The sequence below is a fragment of the Mastigoproctus giganteus genome, chromosome 12 (genome assembly GCF_048544385.1).
Source record: "Mastigoproctus giganteus isolate SK-2022 chromosome 12, ASM4854438v1, whole genome shotgun sequence".
Lineage (NCBI taxonomy): Eukaryota > Metazoa > Arthropoda > Arachnida > Uropygi > Thelyphonidae > Mastigoproctus > Mastigoproctus giganteus.
In genome coordinates this window covers 47075563-47092558 of record NC_143586.1, presented here as the reverse complement: position 1 = coordinate 47092558, position 16996 = coordinate 47075563, and the positions used below count along the sequence as shown (strand labels likewise).

Below are 16996 nucleotides of genomic sequence, written 5' to 3'. Positions count from 1 at the left end.
ATTGGTCTATAATTTCCAATTTTCTGATTTATCTCCTTTTTTATGCAGCAAAACTATGATTGCGTTATTCCACTCCTTAGGCATCACACCTTTTCTAATGTTTTGTGTGTCATGTCTCTTCCTCCCGATTTTAACAACTCTACAGTAACTTCATCTTCCCCCGGGCTTTCTGATTCTTCATTTTCTTCAGCGCATGTTCTACCTCATCAGGAAGGATATCGGATATGTTGTTTGTGTTACTAATTTGCAATCCATCTTTTCCACTGCTGGCATCATTCCCTCGATCCTTTTATAATTCTCTATAGTGGTCTTCTGCTATTTGAATTATGCCTTCTCTGCTATTTATAAGTACACCATTGCTATTCTTCAGTTTCAGTATCATTTGTCTTTCTGTATTATTGCTCATGGCTGCTGATTTAAGCTTTGTTTTCCCTTAATGCTTGTTCTACTTTTCTTGTGTTAAATCTTCTTATGTCCTCTCTGAGTCTCTTTCTAATGGTTTTGCATAACTCAGTATACTCAATTTTGTTCTTGTCAGTGTTTATCTTGCTCTTCATTTGTTGCCTTCGGTTCATCATGACAAGTGTTTCTTGACTAATTTTTTCTTTGAATTTCTTTTTACCTATTGGTTTTTTGGGGTTTATCACTTTCAGAAAGTTGTAATATTCCTCGTCAATATCTTGGTCCTGAAAGGTCTGCAGAAGCTCAAACTTGTTCTGAAGTTCCAGTACATACTGCTTTTTCTTCTCTTCTGTTATCTCAAAGACCATCGCATTATATACTCGAGTCAGATTTTTCCTTTCTTTTCTTACATCTATATCAAGTGGGGTTATGCTATTAGTTAAAAAATACGTAAAATCCAAGGGAGTGAAGCCAGTCGACATTGCTGGACAGTGCAGTGTCGAGTCAGTTTGGTGTGACATAAGCATTGAGAGATCAAAATTGAGAGTAGGAGTGTGCTATAGGCCTAATGACTCTGATGAGTATAATAAGAAACTGTACAGGGAAATAGAGTGGGCCAGTAAATCAGAGAGTCTTATAATGGGGGATTTTAATTTCCCAGATATTGACTGGAATTTGGGGGCTGGTCACTCACACACTAGCAAGGCTTTTGTGGATTTATTGGATGATTGTTTTCTACATCAGCATGTTCGGGAGGCAACTAGAGGGAGTAATGCTCTTGATTTGATTATCAGTAGTGATTCTTCATGCATTAAGAATCTGCAGGTAAATGAACCACTAGGTGGCAGTGATCACAGTGTGCTGAAGTGGGATTTTCTCAAAGAGGTAACTACCATTAGGGGTAAAGGGAAGGGTTATTGCTTTCGTAAAGGCGACTATGATGGTCTGAGACAGTATTTAAATTCTATACAGTGGGACCAACTGATGATGTTACCAACAGCAAATTCAAAATGGGAAGCATTCAAAGAACTTATCTTGGAAGCTACTAGGCTTTACATACCAACTAAGAAATACCGTTCAGGGTTTAGGCCTAAGTGGATGTCAGATGAACTAATGAGACATATGGCAGAGAAGAAAAATGCATGTGATACATACAAATTAACTAATTGTATGTATCACATGCATTTTGTGATACATTATGAGATACAATTAAAACGATGCCTTCTACGCTACAATCGTAGCTCAAATCTATGGGTTAACTATGGTGTATTTACACCGATATTATATAGTTAATTATCAAAACCCATAAGGATTATGCCTAGTGCATTTAATTTTCCAAATACATTACCACCACACCCTTCTGGCATCTCTCATAATGTGGATATAACTTCGCAACTGAGATGGCTTATTGTATTACCTACCCGCCCACTGATGACGAAGCCAAAAAGCTTCGAAACGATCGTCTGGGTGGTGGTACGCTGAAAATAAATAACAGTAGCCTTCTCTACTAGAGAAGCGTTATTTATTTGAAGTAATTCAATAGTAGCTATCTTGTTGTGAAGGCAACCACATTATGAGATACAATTAAAACGATGCCTTCTACACTACAATCGTAGCTCAAATCTATGGGTTAACTATGGTGTATTTACACCGATATTATATACAAATTAACACGTGACACAGAAGCCTATGATAGATACAAGTTGATCTGTAACCAAGTTACAAAGGAGGTTAGGCAGATTACGAGAAATCTTTGGCAAGGGATGCAAAGAAATACAGCAAAGAGTTCTTTACTTATGTAAACTCTAGAAGGAAGGGGATGAATCAGATTGGTCCACTTGATATCGATGGGTCAATTGTTGATGATCCTGCTCAGGTAGCTAACAAACTAAATGAGTATTTTGCATTGACATTCACACATGAGGAGTTATTCAGCGAGGGGAATGCCAGAGGTGTATTCAACTCTGGCAGTAAGCTAGAGAATCTTGTAATAACTGAGAGTAAAGTGGAGGAGAAATTGTTGAAGATAAATACAAGAACGGCACCTGGGGTGGATGGGATCTATCCAGTTATATTAAAGGAGGCAGCAAAGGAAGTAAGCAAACCCTTAGCCATTATTATGAGAGCTTCCTTGGACTCAGGGGAAGTACCCATGGACTGGAAATGTGCAAATGTGACCACAATTCACAAAGGAGGATCAAAGGGCGACACAAGTAATTATAGACCTGTTAGTTTAACTTCTGTTCCCGGAAACTTAATGGAGGCACTGGTTAAAGAAGCACTGCAGGATCATCTAGACAAGACTTCAGTTATAGCTCAGACAGAGCATTGTTTTGTTAAGGGGAAGTCTTGCCTGACCAATTTGATTGGATACTATGATGCAGTCACAAAAGAACTGGATGCAGGGAATAACTTTGATATTATATACTTGAATCTTAGAAAGGCTTTTGATACTGTTGCGCATGGAAGACTGCTGCACAAATTGGAGCAGTGTGGCATTGGAGGCAAATTGCTGCTATGGATAAAGGGGTGGTTGAGGGGGAGAAGACAGAGAGTGGTAATCAATGGACACTGCTCATCGTGGACTAATGTTATTAGTGGAGTCCCTCAGGGTTCAGTATGGGGTCCATTATTGTTTTCTTTATTTATAAATGATATTGATGATGGTATATCAAGCTTAATGTCCAAGCTTTCAGACGATACGAAGGTTGGCAGGATTGTCAAGGACACTACTGACACTATACTGCTGCAACAGGATCTGGAAAGGTTGAGCAGATGGGCTGAGAGGTGGCAAATGAAGTTTAACATTGACAAATGTAAAGTACTACATATGGGAAACAGCAACCCCAGAGCAACGTATCAACTCTGTGGTACTACACTGACAGTGGTAGAGAATGAAAGGGACCTTGGGGTGGTTGTGCAGGCAGATATGAAGTTCTCTGAGCAGTGCAGATGGGCTGCAGGAGTAGCTCATGGTGTATTGGCGATGATATATAGGAATTTTTCTAGCAGGGATAAGGAGGTGATTATTCCCTTGTATAAGGCAATGGTCAGACCACACCTAGAGTACTGTATACAGGTCTGGAGGCCTCATTTCAAGAAGGATGTAGAGATGCCGGAACGAGTACAGAGAAGGGCAATAAGATTAGTGAATGGAACAAAGGGGTGCTCTTATGAAGAAAGGCTTACGTTTTGCAAATTACAGTGCCTGGAGACTAGGCACCAGCGAGGTGATCTGATAGAGGTGTATAAAGCCTTGAATGGTTTGAGCATGCTCAATGCTGATGGGATTCTTCCTCTTGCTCAGAATAATCACCTGAGAGGGCATAAATTCAAATTGATTCAAATTTGCCTTTAGCCAGCGGGTGGTTGGTTGTTGGAACAGACTTCCATCCCTTGTCGTGGAAGTTGATAGCCTAAATAAGTTTAAGGCTCAGCTGGACAGGTATTTCGAACTAACAGAGGGGTGAAGTGGAAGTGGTTATTTTTTATTTATTTATTTTTTTTTTTGGCTGATGCTGCATAAGCTTGCTTTCTTGCATCAAATGCCTCTACTAATGCTAAGTGTGCATCTTACCATTCTGTGATCACTTCCAATATTTACCTTATTCAGGACGGTAACATCATTCACAATATACCTTCTGTTAGTGAGGATGAAGTATATAGGGTGAGGATGATGTAATATGCTTACATACATAGCTTAATTAATATACATATTAATTAAACATAACACTTTGTAATATGATTATAATTTAAAATAGTCACTTATTTTAAATAGTTTTAAATTATCACTACAAAGTCTTTATAGATTTTTTGGTATTGCATAACAGTCTATATTCACAATCACTTGCACCATTTCTTCCAACGCTTTCTTTAGGATGGCTATAGCTTCATGAGTTTGCTGTTTTGTAACTGGAATTCATTCAGCTTCATCTTCCTCCTCCTTGTCAAAATTATCAGTAACAGACTGGGAAATTTTTCATCTTTTAAAGCTGTAGTAACTTGTAGATCACCTATGTCCACCCAGTCATTAAAATCATGTTCACCCATGTCTTCAGGCTTTTCGACGTGATCAGTATTGTGAGTTAGTTGACCATCCTGAATAATTAAACTGCATTTTTTGAAACAGTTGCTAATGCAGGTTTTGGAAACTTCATTCCAGGCACTCATTGTAATATGAAGTACATTTAGAACAGTTATCTGCTTTGCGATATCGGATGATGTTCCGAAACTTTCATCTGTAGACTGGATGATTATTCGCCTCATATCCGATTTATAAAAGGTCTTAAAGGTTTTTATTATTTCCCAGCCTGAGAGGTTGAATCAGTGATGTGGTATTCGAAGGTAGAAAAACTAATTCAGTGTTTCTGAAAGTCAGCTTTGGATGAGCTGGGCAGTTGTTCAAAACCAATGCAATTTTTTTGTTTTTCTTATCCAATTGCAAATCTCATTTATGAAGGTAATCTTCAAATAAAGAAGCTGTCACCAAGCATTGACGTTATTGGCATATTCAACATGAAACTGTTTTACTCCTTTAAAACATCTAGGCAAATTACTCTTGCCTATAACTAACAGCTTCATCTTGGTTGTTCTTGTCATGTTGCATGCTAAAAGAACTATAATCCTGTCATTGAACTTGTTTCCTGGAGATGCAGAGGAATTTTTAAAAATCATGCAGTGGTCTGGGGTAGCCCTGTATTACAACCCTGTTTCATCTGTATTAAAAATGCCTTCAGGATTATAAGTGCTTAGCACAGTTTACCAAGAGGTTTTCAACCAGCTGTCAGCTGCAGAACCATTGGAATCCTGTTTTTCTCCATGAAGTTTTCTGTAAACAATATCATGCCTCACCTTCCATCTTCTCACACATCCATCCATTGCCTTAAACTCTTTGTATAGTTTTTCAGCAAAATCATTGACTTTATGAAGAAGAATGCTATGATTGAGTGGTGCATTAAATGAGCTGGCCTGGTTGAACCAAACGAACAGAGCTTCATCTATTGTTTGGCATTTCCCTTTACGCCTCCTTTTTCTGGTTTCACTAATGACATTAGTGTTTGTGTGATGTGATTTTAATAATTTTGATAAAGATGACTGAGGCACTCCTAATTTTACTGCTGCTTGGTGTATTAAATGAGCATTAAAATGGTGCTTTCCTTTAACATATTGCTGAAGTTTAATTTGTCCTATGTTTCTATAATTCATAACTTATGTTTTACACTCAAATTCACTCTTTCTGTTGACTGACTTTTTTTTTTTTTTTTTTTAGGAGTAAAATTTAAAACACGGTAAAAAAGATAAGCATCAATCAATAAAAAAGCACATAGCATGCACAAATTGGAACTAACACGACATGCTAAAGTGGGATATGGAGTAAAAAGTTAATGAAGTTTAGATATAGGAATGAAAAGCAGATTCTGATTATTTATTTATTTTTTTTTTATATAAGATGGAAAATTTCAGTGAAGAGGAAACATATTTCAACATAATAACGTAAAAACACACGAATTTCAGCTATCGGTATTATCGCAAATGCAATAAGATCGAGTTTACTACCAATTTATAATAGATTGTACAAACAAAAGAAGCCTAATAAATCGAAAACTGCAAAAATATCACAGAGGCATTCAAAATTGATTCTTATAACCAAAGGTGTGATTCTAATAAACAATGAAAATGTAGTGCATTTTATTGATTTGAATTGGTTCTTTGAAATTTGATTCTACAAAGTGGCTGATTCTAATAACCAGTGATCACTATAACTGGCACTTACTGTATATGCAATAAAGTATATATATATATATATATATATATATATATATATATTTTATTTTCCCCAAAATTTACCTTCTAAAATATAGGTGCAATTGTCCAGAAAATAAGATAAGTTAAATTCTGATTAATATCACAATCTGAGTTTCTCATCAAGATCGTTCAAATGGTATATGGTGTGTCTTTGTGGAGCAAAATTCAGAAGTAAGATCATGGATATATATTCAAGAACAGCTTTGATAGTGTATAATTATCAAATTTGTCAGTGTGAAATTTATTATATATTGACATATCTTTGTAAACACAACTTGGGATAAGATCATGGGCATGTTCAAGAGCAAGTTTTTGATAATGTATAATAATTATTAAATTTGTTTGGTATAAAATTTATTATTTTAAGTTACTTTTCAAAACATTTTTTTAAGTACTGTATTCCTAACAGTTTTTTATTTTATTCTAGGCAAAACTTTCAATGTGACGTAACCACCGGTGATTATAATTTTCAACAACACACATTTGGACAGTGTGTTTCTGTTGTATATATGTTTCATTCGATACTCTCTCAGTAACAGCAAAGCATGTTACAGCCAGATAACAATTCACCTAATGGCAAAGACAACAAGGATGATAAGCAAGTTGAAGAGGGAGCTGTTGGCAGTAATGCAGAATCGTCACCGGAGTTGCAGCAGCAACCAAGTGTTAGAAGAAAACTCAAAACCACCTTTGTTAGGTTTCAGAAAGGTTTAAGTAAGGACTCATCAAAGAAGAGAAAAGGTGTATGGGCAAAATTTAGTCGCAGGCTGTGGCGAAGTCCAGATGGTGATGATAATGAATCAGCTAGTTGCTCTAAATGTATATGTACTAGTTTTCAAAGAACAGAGGAACAGCCACTAGATCATGTGATGAGACCAAAACATCCATGTTCTCAGCAGACTTTCAGGAGAAAATCACTGGGTGATGTGCATCAAGGTAGCCGAAATAGTACCGTATCAATAGTAGATCTTTCCAGACTAAATCCGGAATACTTTTCTGCCGATGACTGGGATGAACGAGCACGACAGGAACGTGCAAAGGAGATTGAAGAAGGAGTTGACCCCCCACCTGGATACAGGCCATCAAGAACAGAGATAAATGTAGGCGAGTTGCAGTTATCCGAGCTCACTTTGGCACTAGGAAATCATCTGAGAATTACAGCTCCATATCCTTACCTAGAAAGATTTGAGGAGAGTTTGGCACTCTCCCGTGATCTTTTTATCAAAATATGTGAGAGGAGGACAGAAGGATTTCAATTATCAGCTGTTCACACACAAGTAGATTATGTTCATTGTCTTGTTCCAGATCTCTTAGAAATCACTAATTGCAGCTTTTATTGGGGGAAAATGGATCGTTATGAAGCAGAAAAGTTGCTTGAGAAAAAGCCTGAGGGCACGTTTCTTCTGCGAGATAGTGCTCAAGAAGAATACCTTTTTTCTGTCAGTTTCCGGCGATATGGGCGTTCACTTCATGCTCGTATTGAACAGTGGAATCACAAATTTAGTTTTGACTCTCATGATCCAGGAGTATTTGCATCTAGTACTGTATGTGGTTTAATAGAGCATTATAAAGATCCTAGTTGTTGTATGTTTTTTGAGCCGATGTTAACCATTCCTCTTCATCGCACATTTCCGTTTTCATTACAGCATCTTTGTCGTGCTGTGATATGTGGCCATGTAACTTATGATGGTATTACTAAACTTCAGCTTCCCAAGAGCTTAAAGACTTATTTGAAAGAATATCATTATAAACAGAGAGTAAGGGTTCGTCACTTTGAAGTTGACCATTGATTAGGTTTATTGGTACAAAGTTTGATTAGTGGTTATTCTGCTATTTATAATATAAATGATAGTTTCAGTTTTGATCGCATTTCGTATATATTGTTAGGTTTTCATCTTATATATGTTAATCTTTTATTTCCCTAAATTAAATTTTATATTAGGCCCAATTGTTATTGATAAAGTAGTAATTGTTATTGAATTACAATCTAATTATAGTAAGTTGACAAAATTGAGGAATACTATGCAAATCTTTAATTTCGACTCATACAGTGTAGAAAGCTTGTAAAGATAAATGTCATTGTGTACAATGTGGGTAACAATACATAATGCAATTGTGAACAACAGGTGAAGGCTTTTATATTTATTGATTGTGCTCTAGGTAGAAGAAAATTTATTTTCTTATTTTAATAATTTATTTTCTCCTTTAATATTTGGGTTGTATATTGGAGATTTGTGCAAATATATGATTGCAAACCTAAATAGAATTGTAGTTAAAGGTAGTTGGGTCCTATTAAAAACTTCAGTTTTGCTTGGTTGTATCAGTTGTTGAATATGGTTGTGGTTATTTTGAAATATGGAAAAATTGTCTTGAGTTCTGGAATTTTTTGGAAGCATGAAAAGTAATTGCTACCTCTTAAAGTGCTGTAATTTATTAATGCATTCTATTTAATATAACCATGTTCATGTGGTTTATTATAAGTACTTTTTATGTAGATTTATGTTTGTATTCTTAGTTTAGGGATTTAGCAACATCAAAATAATTGTTGCTATTGTAAATATGTTTTCCTCACACATAAGCCTTAAAGAATGATGGTAGTGTACTTAAGTTATATTTTTTTCAATTTTTGTATCACTTCATGTAGTATTTCATAGTCTGAGAATAATAAAAAAAAAATAAGGAAACTCCTTTTAACACCAACAACAGAAAAGTGTTCTTAAATATTGTTCAAGTTCATAATTCCCAGTGAATGAATTTGGTTTTACATAACAAGTTCCTTGTATCTTTACCTTAATGATAATATTCCACTTTATTTTAATGGGATACCATTGTTTGATACAGTGTTCTGCCTTTCAGTTAACATACATATATATTTAGATGTGAAAATTCTACAGTGGTGGTTCAGCATTTTCATCATTGGAATTAATTTTTAATTTGCATTAATGAAGTAATAGCTGTATAATTCTCTCTATTTATATTGAATGGAATTTGTACAGGGAGGGAAAGAAAAATGAATTACTATATACATACCTGCCAACCCATTCAATTTAGTTGGAAGTTTTATGATAATCAGGTATATCTTCTAGGTTTTGGTAAATTTAGGGTTTCCGTTCTTTTTTTTCAGTCAAGTTGTGTCATTTTTCAGATAAGTAGGTGTGCGCGTGCATGCTCCCAGTTACAGAAACCCGAATTTAATAAATATGGTAAAAATTAAAAGTCAGTGCTAGGTGGCACGGTGCATGTTTAGCCCAAGTGTAGTGAACATGGGGCATTATAAATACTGCATGTGGTAACAACATTTGGTGAAAAAAAAAAAAAAAAAAACTCTGACTTTATATATCATATGTTTGGATGGTATGTGTACATATTTTATTTTTGTAATAAAGAATATCTTCATTTACTGCATTTTTTTTTATAAGTAGCATTAGTGACTTGGGTGAAATAAAATGAACTATTATTACTGGTTATCAGGTAGTATGTTTTGTGTTCTGTATTGTAGTTTTGTTTCTTTGTTAAAAAAAAAAAAGTTGGGTTGCTTTAGATATGAAAGTGTTTCTAGTGGTTTTTTTTTTTTTTTTTTTTTTTTTTAAGAAAATTTGAGTGATGTTGTGGTAATCAATTCACCATGTCTTGAAATGTAAAGATTTTGCATACACCAATACTGTATAAATGAAAAGAACCAAAAAATAAAAATAAATACATGAAGCAAAGAACTTTAAAATAGTTTATTGCATTACATGACGTGCATAATTTACTTGTATAGTATATGATATGCATTAATTATCCATCTGTAATTTGGAAGAAAAGTAATTTAGACAGTGCCAGAACATTGTTCTGTTTATTCCAGGCCTCTATCAAAAGTTTTCTGTTTTTTTTACTTTTAAGAGTTGGCAGGTATGTATATGTTAAAATTGATGTTTGAGCACAGCAGTATACTAATTTTTTTTTTTTTTTTTTTGTGTTAATGCCGAGATCACACAGAACAATGTTTTTCTAATGTGCCAGTGGTTATATAGTAATATATGTAGTATCATTAACACCATCTCTTCAGAAGAATATGAACTTCTCTCTCTTGCCATAATTACTGAAAAGATTTTTAAAAATTTTACATCCTTATGTCACTGAGGTGGGTAAGTGTAGTAAATAGAAGTGTGGTTAAAGATTTAAATTTGTTGGATATAACTTTTTTCCTTAATTCTTTAAATATAAATTTGCAGATTTTTATTACAATATAGTACTATCCAGTAGTATACTAGATAAGGTAAACAATAGAATTATCCTTTCAATTATGTAAGTTTTGAGATGTGCATTTTTATATACATATGTATATGCAGATTGCATTTTTAGGAATATTTTCTGAAACGTGTGATATTGAGGTAACCTGAATCTGTAATCAACACACTACAAGGACTTTTAAGGAAGTTTTAGAACTGCACAAACTAATACGAGAATACTTTGCATGTATTTTTTAATTTCACCAAATGAGATTGCATTAACCACCTACATTAGGTGGCATATATATATTTACAAATTTGCATAGGAGTGGTAATATAAATAATAATGCATACAGTTAGTATACAAAAATTTTTGGTTTACTTACATAACATTTAACATCAAAAAGAACACTGCATAAGGATACTGAATAGAGCTTGATGACTGTTATTGGTTTGTTTAAGTGCACTGTTCTGTGAGGATAGATTGCTATTTTACATTTTTGAGATTATTGAAGTATGAATACAGATGAATCCAATTTTAATTGTAAGATCAGCAGGAAAAGGAGCAGGGTTGCTTTTAGTCAAGCAGACGGATTCTGTTGAAGTATTAAAAATACAATTAATTGTATGCAAAGGTGGATTCTTTTTATTAACATATGATCTCTTAAAAGACATGAGGGACAGCTGAAGTTTACCCAAGACTGACATTATTCAGATAAAAATGTTTGGAATTACACAAATATTTATAAAATTGTGTGGAACTTGAACTGCATATTAAAAAATCCTTTAGGCATAAATACTAGAAGATAGTTTTATGCAATAGCCACATCTGTAGAGTAGCTAGCATTGTCCATTTTTGGGCGTCAGTCAAGTTTCACTATATTGCAGTTCAAGGGTGGTTTTCTGAGATAATGTAGGTACTAAATATGAGCATTAAAGGCAGACCTTTATATTCTGGCAGAACAAAATTTTTAAGTTATAATTTGTGAAATATAATTTATATAGTGTAATGTGGCTATTAAATTATAGTTTCCAAATTCTGAATTAATATACAGTAAAATACCATAAATATGACACTTTAAACTTTGAGCACTATGTTCCTTTGGCCTGCTATAAATTATATATGAATACTGAACTTTGCCATATCTTCCCAAAGCAATGTGTTTCTTACTATCAATTATCAACACCATATGGAACCTGCTGTGGAATTTGTTTTGTAAATTTCATTATTTGTGGAACGTGAGTTTCACAATTATAGCGCATTACTTATGTATGAAAATCTTTCTGTGCCTGCTGAAGCAGTTATCACTTGAGTCTCTTGAGCATCAAATGATAAGCCTTACCTTGTTTTTATTAAAATTTATTCAGTGTACAGTTTGGATGTGAGTAGGAACAACCAGTGAACTGCTAAATCATTATAGTGAAAATTTGGTGATGATAAACATTTTGCTTTGGGAAAATGCGGTGCAGTTTCCTGTTGTTTTAATATAATTTATAATTGTTGTTGCTGTTAGAGTGCAAATTTATTTTTAATATTTTAATTTGTTACTTTGAAACCTTAACTAAGATGAACCATATGCTATGCATTTGTCATTCTTGTAACATTTCTTCTCCACCTCACCAGAACAATGTATAATCTTTCAGGGGTCTTACCTTTACTACTAGTAGTTCCCTACAATACTAGGTATCAGAAATCCAGCTAAATCTAGCAACAGAATGCAGTTGTCTTTAATACCCAACCTTTATATTAATCTTGCATTTGAAGCACCAGAATAATTTAAGTATAGAAGAATTCCAGTTATCTGAAATGTCAAGTATCCAAAATTTTTTTTTGCCTTTAATTTTTTCCCCTTAAATATATCAATTTCTATCAGATTGATATACAGTAGGGCCCCACTCATATGGCAGGTTATTAGTGGGCCCTACTGTTCCAGAGCGCCGCTGAAAAGTGGAACGTAGCCTTTTTTTCACTTGTGAATGCATATAAAAGCCTAATAACGTGTTTACACTATCATGTACTGTAAACAGACTGAATCGCCGACAGTGAAATGGTGCCCGACGCTCTTCTTGGACTTGGCTGCTGAGCACATCATGCCGAAAAAGCGGAACAAGTGCCGAACGTAATGAACATGGATATAACCGAAAACCGCCGTATTAGCTCAACGCTGAAAAGCGGGGCCCTACTGTATTTAACTTTCCACTTATACAAAATGTTATGAATGAAGCAAAAAAAAATACATTTTGCCGATGTCACTTCTGTGTATAATAATAATACTCATATGATGCATAAAAACTTCAGTGTTTAAAAAACAGACTAAAAATTAACCAATGCATAAATTACTAAATGTTTTCCTCAGCAGAATTTTTATACATCACATCACTGTATCTGGTGTTCTTCAGCGTGGAACAGATAATCTACCCAGTTGCTTGGCTTTTTTCGCATGTCACACTTCCTAGTTTATATTATTATATATATACACTGAATTATGACCACCTACCTATGTAGCCAAGTGGTCAGGAGCGGGAGTGCAGTAGCACACGCTCTTTGAGTAGACCGGGGTTCAAGCCCCTGACTGCTGAATACGGTCGATCTGCCAACCCTCACTGGACCAGCGTGGCAGATTATGGTCCATTTCCCTCAGCATGAATTGTTGAGGAAGCTTCCATCCTGCAGTGGGTTGATAATGGCTGCACTTTACTTTTACCTAATACTTTGTAGGTCCTCCTTTTACTCTCAGTACAGCAGCTATCTGATGTGGCATTGATTCAACAAGATGTCAGAAGTGTTCTGGAGATATGGCCAACCAAGCTGTACGTAATGTGGTCAGCTATGGAGGTGATTGGTGTATCCAGATGCCTGATATGCCTTTCCATAGTGTCCCACAAGTGCTCTATGGGAGTGATATCGGGACAGTTTGCAGAACTGTGTTCCTCAAACCATTCCTGCACAACAAGTGCCTGATGGCTCTGCACATTTTCATTTCATTTGGGAAAAAGTGTAATGTAGTGGAGTATACACAGTCAGCAAGCAGTTGACGATAGCGGAGACCACTGATACATTGTTCCACATGCGCCAGGGGTCCAAGTTCCTGCCAGTGAAACATGCCCCACACCATACATTGCATCCACCGGCCCGCACTATTGATGTCATGCATGATGGATCAAGAGCCTCATGTTGTTGACACCAAATCTGTACATGACTAGCCACGGTGTGGAGTAAATAACGTGACTCATCTGACCAGCACACTTTCTTCCAGTCTTCTAACGTCCAACTTGCATGCTCTTTGCACCAGGCGAGTCTTTTACGCCAATGAACCTTGGTTAGGAGAGAATGCAGTAGGAGTCGTCTGCTGGTATAGCCCATATGTGTAAGCATGTGACGCATGGTCATGCCAGATATTGTTTCAGGTTGGCTCATGTTGTATTGGGTAGTCAACTCTTCAACATTGCTGTGCCTGTTCGCGTCGTCAGACCCTGCACTCACCTCTAACATCAACCTTTTGCAGACCTTTCAGTTTTGCCATCGGGTTGTTTGACCATTTTGACGTGTTCTGGTACACTTTAACTACGGCGGTTCTCGAACACCCCACCAATTCAGCCGTTTGGAAAATCGAGGCACCAGCTCATCGAGCACCCACAATCTGTCCTTTATCAAAGTCCGATAAATCCTTCCTTTTACCCATTGCGCTTGGAATTTTACTACCTACAGAATCACTGACACCTTATCTATGCTACGTAGGTCAACTAACTCCGCACTCTCATACCTCACGTGGTCAATGGGTCACATTCAGTTTTCATAGGGATGGCCATAATTCAGTGATCACTCAGTGTGTGTGTATATATAAATAGTTTGGACATTTTTAGCAGCAGTATACAAAACTAGAGACAGTTGCATAAACAGTGTTTTAGCTGCAGGTTATTTTTGTAACAATCCAGATTGACACTTCTAACAGATGAAGTGATAGTTTCATCATTAAATGCCAAGCAGAATTAGAAAGAAATTTAATATGAAGAGTGTACATTATAAATATATATCTCAAAAAAAATAACAGCCAATAAAATGTAAATTTAGCCCCTTTCTGATTGCTACTGGATGGGCTGGATCACAAGAATTAAAGAGAACTAATCAGCATGATTGATGAAAGTACAGAATCTTGCAGCAGAAAAAAAAAAAACAAAAAAAAAACTGACATCTTTCATCAGGAATTGAACATGGAATTGGTACAGTATAATGTTTAAATAATAAATGCAATAATATTACTGTAATTTTTTTCATTAAAATTTTCCTCTTTCCCTTTTGTAAACAGTGTGAATTCAAAATATGTTATCTGAAATACTCTTGTTCCCAGCTGTTTCAAATAATTGGGATTTTACTGTATTTTGAATAATAGTTTCTGAAAATGAAATTATTTTGCATGAATGATGGTTTTTGCATCATTCATTTTTTTAATACATATAGTCTTTATTTGAAAAGTGTGTGAGTGAAGGGAATAAATAATCTACTCACAAGACACTGTGCTGCATTAATACATACATACCTATATATATCCACATAGTGTGAGAGGGCAGTGTTACTATCCACAGTGCTACTGGCCAGGGCCACTATGAAATACATCTGTCAGAAGGGAGTGGGGGAAGTAATTAAATGTATGTTGGACAATGCCTAAAGATTGAGTCCCACTAACAAATTAAATGAGGAAAAACAAATAAACAAGGTTGTGAATTTGCTGACTATTAACCCCAAACAGAAACCTATTGCCACTCCTCATCCAGCTGTTTTGGACCTTATTAGGTCTTATCAATAAAGAGATAGGTGAAACAAAAGTCCAAATGAACATGTCCTTACACATCTTTACGAATACTCTGGTACAACCATTTCCATCTCTGGGTGAAGTGTAAATCAGGCTAGATAATATGGATCAAACATAAGTAACATCAAACAAGACAATAAAACAAGCAACTGACTTATTTAAAGGGCAGCAGCTCTAATAAAATCACAGTACAGATGTTTATTCGAACTTCATGAATCTAAGGTATTTATGTAATGTTTGGTTTACTTTTTATGGTTATTTTCTATTTAACAGAGTTATTATTTATGCTTTTCTTTCTTTAAGTAATGGAGTTGGTTGTTTGTTTTATGGTCTTGTTTGATATGTAGATTTCTTTGTTTCTTTAGTACTTGTATTTGATTCATGTATCTATATGAATTTTGATTTATAGTTGGCTCGGAGTTGGAAATAGTTGCACTCAGAATACTTATAAAGATGTGTAAGAATATTTGGTCTTTCTGTATTATATATATCTTCACTGATGAGGGCCTAATAATGTCTAGAACAGCCATACAAGGAGTGGCAATAGGTTTCTGTCTGGAGTCTGTGATTAGCAGTTCATAACCAGGTTTATTTGGTATTCTTGATTTCATATTTGTTAACAGGCCTTGATCTTTTGTCTTTGTCCAATGCATATTTAGTTTGATATAAAGTTTTCAAGACACCAGCACATTGTACATTTTATTCATGGTCACTGGAGGAAAAAAGTGTGATAGTCTGATCTAGAATGTAACCTAGCTTTGTTAAATTATTTTCTGAGAAATTTGTTTTCGAGATATATTCATTTAATGTACTAATTTCCAGGAAAACATTTTAATCGTATAATCCAAGGGATACCTGTGTATATATGAGGGTATCAAATGAAAATGTGATTTTTTTTTATCATTTATTGAAGGATAACTGGGGGGGGGGGGACACCACAGGATGTCTTCTTTTTTTTCCATTTTCTCTTCCTATTCAGGCACTTACCCCATCTGTGCACCAGATTTTTTATTCTCTGCTTCTAAAACTTGATGTTGGTATCATTATTTGATGGCATCTTTTTTTTTTTTTTTTTCACTATTTTTGCAGAATCGCCATTTTTTGGTCTTCCAAACATATGAAAATTGTGGATGAAGGTGTCAGCAGACACATTACTAATATCCAGTACTCTGGCCACATCATACTGCCATACACCAATCTGGCCTGATGACATTGTTTTCCAAGACATTTCCTTCTTCAGTGCGTAGCACACGCTTCTTGATTAGACCGGGGTTTGAGCCCGTCACCACCAAATACGGAAAGGCTAGGGAATAACCACCGCATATCCCCGGAGCAATATGACCTTAGTTGCTAATGCTCCTAAAACAAAAAATAACAAATAACATAACATTTCCTTCTGTGACAACTATGTGAGTTTGTCCTGAGAGGAAATTATCCTCTAGAGTTTTTCGTTCATGTTAACAATTGCCCATTCATACAGTAGTTGAAGCACATTTCAGCAGTTGCCAATCTTTCCCTGCAACACACAGTATATTATATTGATAATATAAACCAGAGCTATGGTCTGCATTGATTTCAATATTTGTAGAAGAATAAGAGAAATTTACTTCATATTGAGGTAAATTTCTCTTATTCTTCTACAAGTATATTATATTGGAAATGTGGCATGTGCAATTTAGGGACAGATCCAGAAGAGACCAAAGGGCAGTTAAATTTGGGTGTGGGGGACCATTGCAGGCAGACTACATTTAAGAATTCAGTTAC

At 35.2% G+C, this 16996-nt stretch overlaps 1 protein-coding gene across 1 annotated transcript in view; it reads left to right on the top strand.

The window, feature by feature from the left end:
• LOC150077014 (suppressor of cytokine signaling 5-like) overlaps positions 1–8297 on the top strand; it is a 28840-nt gene extending 20543 nt beyond the window's left edge. Inside the window, exon 2 of the mRNA XM_090386013.1 lies at positions 6635–8297. Within this exon, the coding sequence (XP_090242139.1) occupies positions 6753–7997 (1245 nt within the window). The 5' untranslated portion in view covers positions 6635–6752 and the 3' untranslated portion in view covers positions 7998–8297. The remainder of the gene's footprint in view (positions 1–6634) is intronic.
• The last annotated feature ends 8699 nt before the right edge of the window (positions 8298–16996 follow it).